We start from the raw sequence: 2,534 nt of genomic DNA, 5'->3' as shown, positions 1-2,534 counted from the left end.
CAGTCACTAGTAAAGTGGGTATGACAGCCATTTTGCATCTTATTATAAGAACTGTTGGATTCTGGGCACCTTGTTCCAACAAAAGCTGTGAGGAGAGTTTTTTTTTAGAAGCTGACCATCCAACAAGAAGATATTTTGAAGTATATTGATATCTTTAAAAACAGCAGTTAGGATTTTTGTTGCATTCAACACCATTGAATAGAGAACAGCAATTTCTTCCATTGTTCAAAAAGATTGTATTTGTCTGTTTTATTTTTTAGAATGGAGAGTGATGGAGAGCAGACACTGCCTGCTTCTCTGAGGAAATGTAAGTCTATATATCGTATCTATACAAACTGCACTTTCTCCACTTTATGCCTAAGGATGGGGTGATGGTTGGGAGTTGACAAGCTGTACAGCCCTAAAAACAAAGGTTGCTCTTCTCCTCTGAGTCCTGCCTCCAGGACAGCAGAGCCGACGTCCTGAGGGGAGCCAATCAAACGCTGGGAACAGAGCATGTGAGGAGTCCTGGAGGATCCTGCTCACTGTCCTCGGTGTCTGCTGCTCAGATAGGGTGTAGAGTGCTCTGAGTGGGAATCCCATCATTTTAGAGCAGACCTTGAAGGTGCTATGCAGATGGGTGACGTGATACCAGCAAATTCTAGAAAATATAATGACACTGTCAATGAAGGAGAAGTAAAATGTCTTTAGGATGTTCCTGCTGACACCAAAAGTGTTTAGCTTCTTGAGCAGATACTGCCGCTGCTGGCATTTTCTGTGGATCTCCTCACTTTTTGAGGCAAATTTCAATGCGTTGTCAAAAATTGTTCCCAGGTATTTGTATTCATCCACTATCTTGTGATATCTCTGATTGTGATTGGGATTCATATGGCTGTCCTGTGCCTGTAGTCTGTCTCTGTTGTGTGGATGGGTTACAGCAGCTTTGACTTCCCTTTTTAGTACACACACAGAATGGAGAGCTGGCAGGCGGCAAAGAGATATGCACTGAACTTGGCAAAATCCCTTTAACTTAGTTTGTGGTGTACCATCAAGAAAGTTGAGATAAGCACCAAATCTGTAATTGAGATGTGATTCACTCCCAGATCTAAAATAACAAGATATCATCAGCATGTGTCTTCTGGAACCCTTTAAACAGTCACTCTGCTTAAAGATCAACAAATGATAAACCTGTGAGTTGCATTAGATAATAAACTGTTTCTTTATTGTCTGTTCTTTCTTCATCAGATGCCTGTGAAGTCACTCTGAACCCAAACTCAGCACACAGAAACCTCAAACTGTCTGACAACAACAAAAGAGTGGAAGCAGTGATCCAGCAGCAGCCGTATCCTGATCATCAAGAAAGATTTGAGAACTCCTTTCAGCTACTGTGTAGAAACGGCCTGACTGGTCGCTGTTATTGGGAGGTCGAGTGGAGTGGAAGTGTTGATATAGCAGTGGCCTACAGAGGGATCAGGAGGAAGGGATACACCAGGGAGTCCAAGTTTGGAGGCAACGATCAGTCCTGGTGTCTGAGCTGCTCTGATGATTGTTACTCTGTCTGGCACAACAACACAGAGACGATCATTCCTCTCCCTCCCTCCTCCATTTCTCACAGAGTAGCAGTTTATCTGGACTGTCCAGCTGGCACTCTGTCCTTCTACAGAGTCTCTTCTGATGCAATGATCCACCTCCACACCTTTAACACCAAATTCACTGGACTTCTGTATCCTGGATTCAGAGTCTGGAGTGGTTCGGTGACTATATGTTCAGAGGCTGCTGCAGAGTCACTCTTCTGACTGAGGAATGTCTGTTTAATCCTTACACCATTCCACTGACACACACTCGTTGTTACTAGTGCAACGATTATGATCGCTATTATCCAGCTCCACTATGTGAACGATGGGAGTTAGCGCCCATCTGAGAACAAATCTCTTTTTCTTTTTTCTTTCTTTGTCTTTTTTTGTGAATTAATACAAGCAGAGCAAAAGGATGGTCTTTTTGCCATCCTGATCAGCCACAGATTCTCATTGTACAGACTGAATGTTGTGTTGATGTGTCATGTGACCAGTCATGAGTGATGACGGACATCATTTAATACATGTGTGTAATACTGTTTGATTGTTTTACATTCATGTTTTTATCCAAAACAAATGTAAAAGAATGGTGTTGTGGAAATTATTGGATGTAGTATAAAATAAATTCAGCTAAGTTTAGCTGAATCATAAAAGCTGGAGTTGGTACCAAATTCAGAGCCAAAAGAGCCCAAAAGGAACCATGTGCAGCCTCCAAGTCTACCAGTCTACCCTGGGTTTGGCTTCTTGTTTGGTTCTTCAGTGTCACTGCACTATATAAATGTGTAAAATAAAACTTATAAAATCTGCTTAATTCTTGTGTTATCTAAACAATATTTGTAAGTAACTGGGCATTCAGCATTTAAGAAACTGTTAAAAGTGAAGATAACTGATCGAGTAGCTGAACTGAAAAATATTAGATTTTTGTGTCTGTTTTGTTCTGGAATTTATTTCATCATGTCTTGTAAATATACAATTTTTATA

At 41.0% G+C, this 2,534-nt stretch overlaps 1 protein-coding gene across 1 annotated transcript in view; it reads left to right on the top strand.

The window, feature by feature from the left end:
- Window positions 1-2,373, top strand: part of LOC103371400 (uncharacterized) — a 13,612-nt gene extending 11,239 nt beyond the window's left edge. Inside the window, exons 9-11 of the mRNA XM_008300712.1 lie at window positions 261-307; window positions 1,225-1,702; window positions 2,270-2,373. Of these exons, the coding sequence (XP_008298934.1) occupies window positions 261-307; window positions 1,225-1,702; window positions 2,270-2,339 (595 nt within the window). The 3' untranslated portion in view covers window positions 2,340-2,373. The remainder of the gene's footprint in view (window positions 1-260; window positions 308-1,224; window positions 1,703-2,269) is intronic.
- Window positions 2,374-2,534: the final 161 nt, after the last annotated feature.

The sequence above is a fragment of the Stegastes partitus genome, unplaced genomic scaffold (genome assembly GCF_000690725.1).
Source record: "Stegastes partitus isolate 25-593 unplaced genomic scaffold, Stegastes_partitus-1.0.2 Scaffold1578, whole genome shotgun sequence".
Lineage (NCBI taxonomy): Eukaryota > Metazoa > Chordata > Actinopteri > Pomacentridae > Stegastes > Stegastes partitus.
Note: the sequence above shows the minus strand (reverse complement) of the source record. Positions and strands in the feature narration are given on the sequence as shown.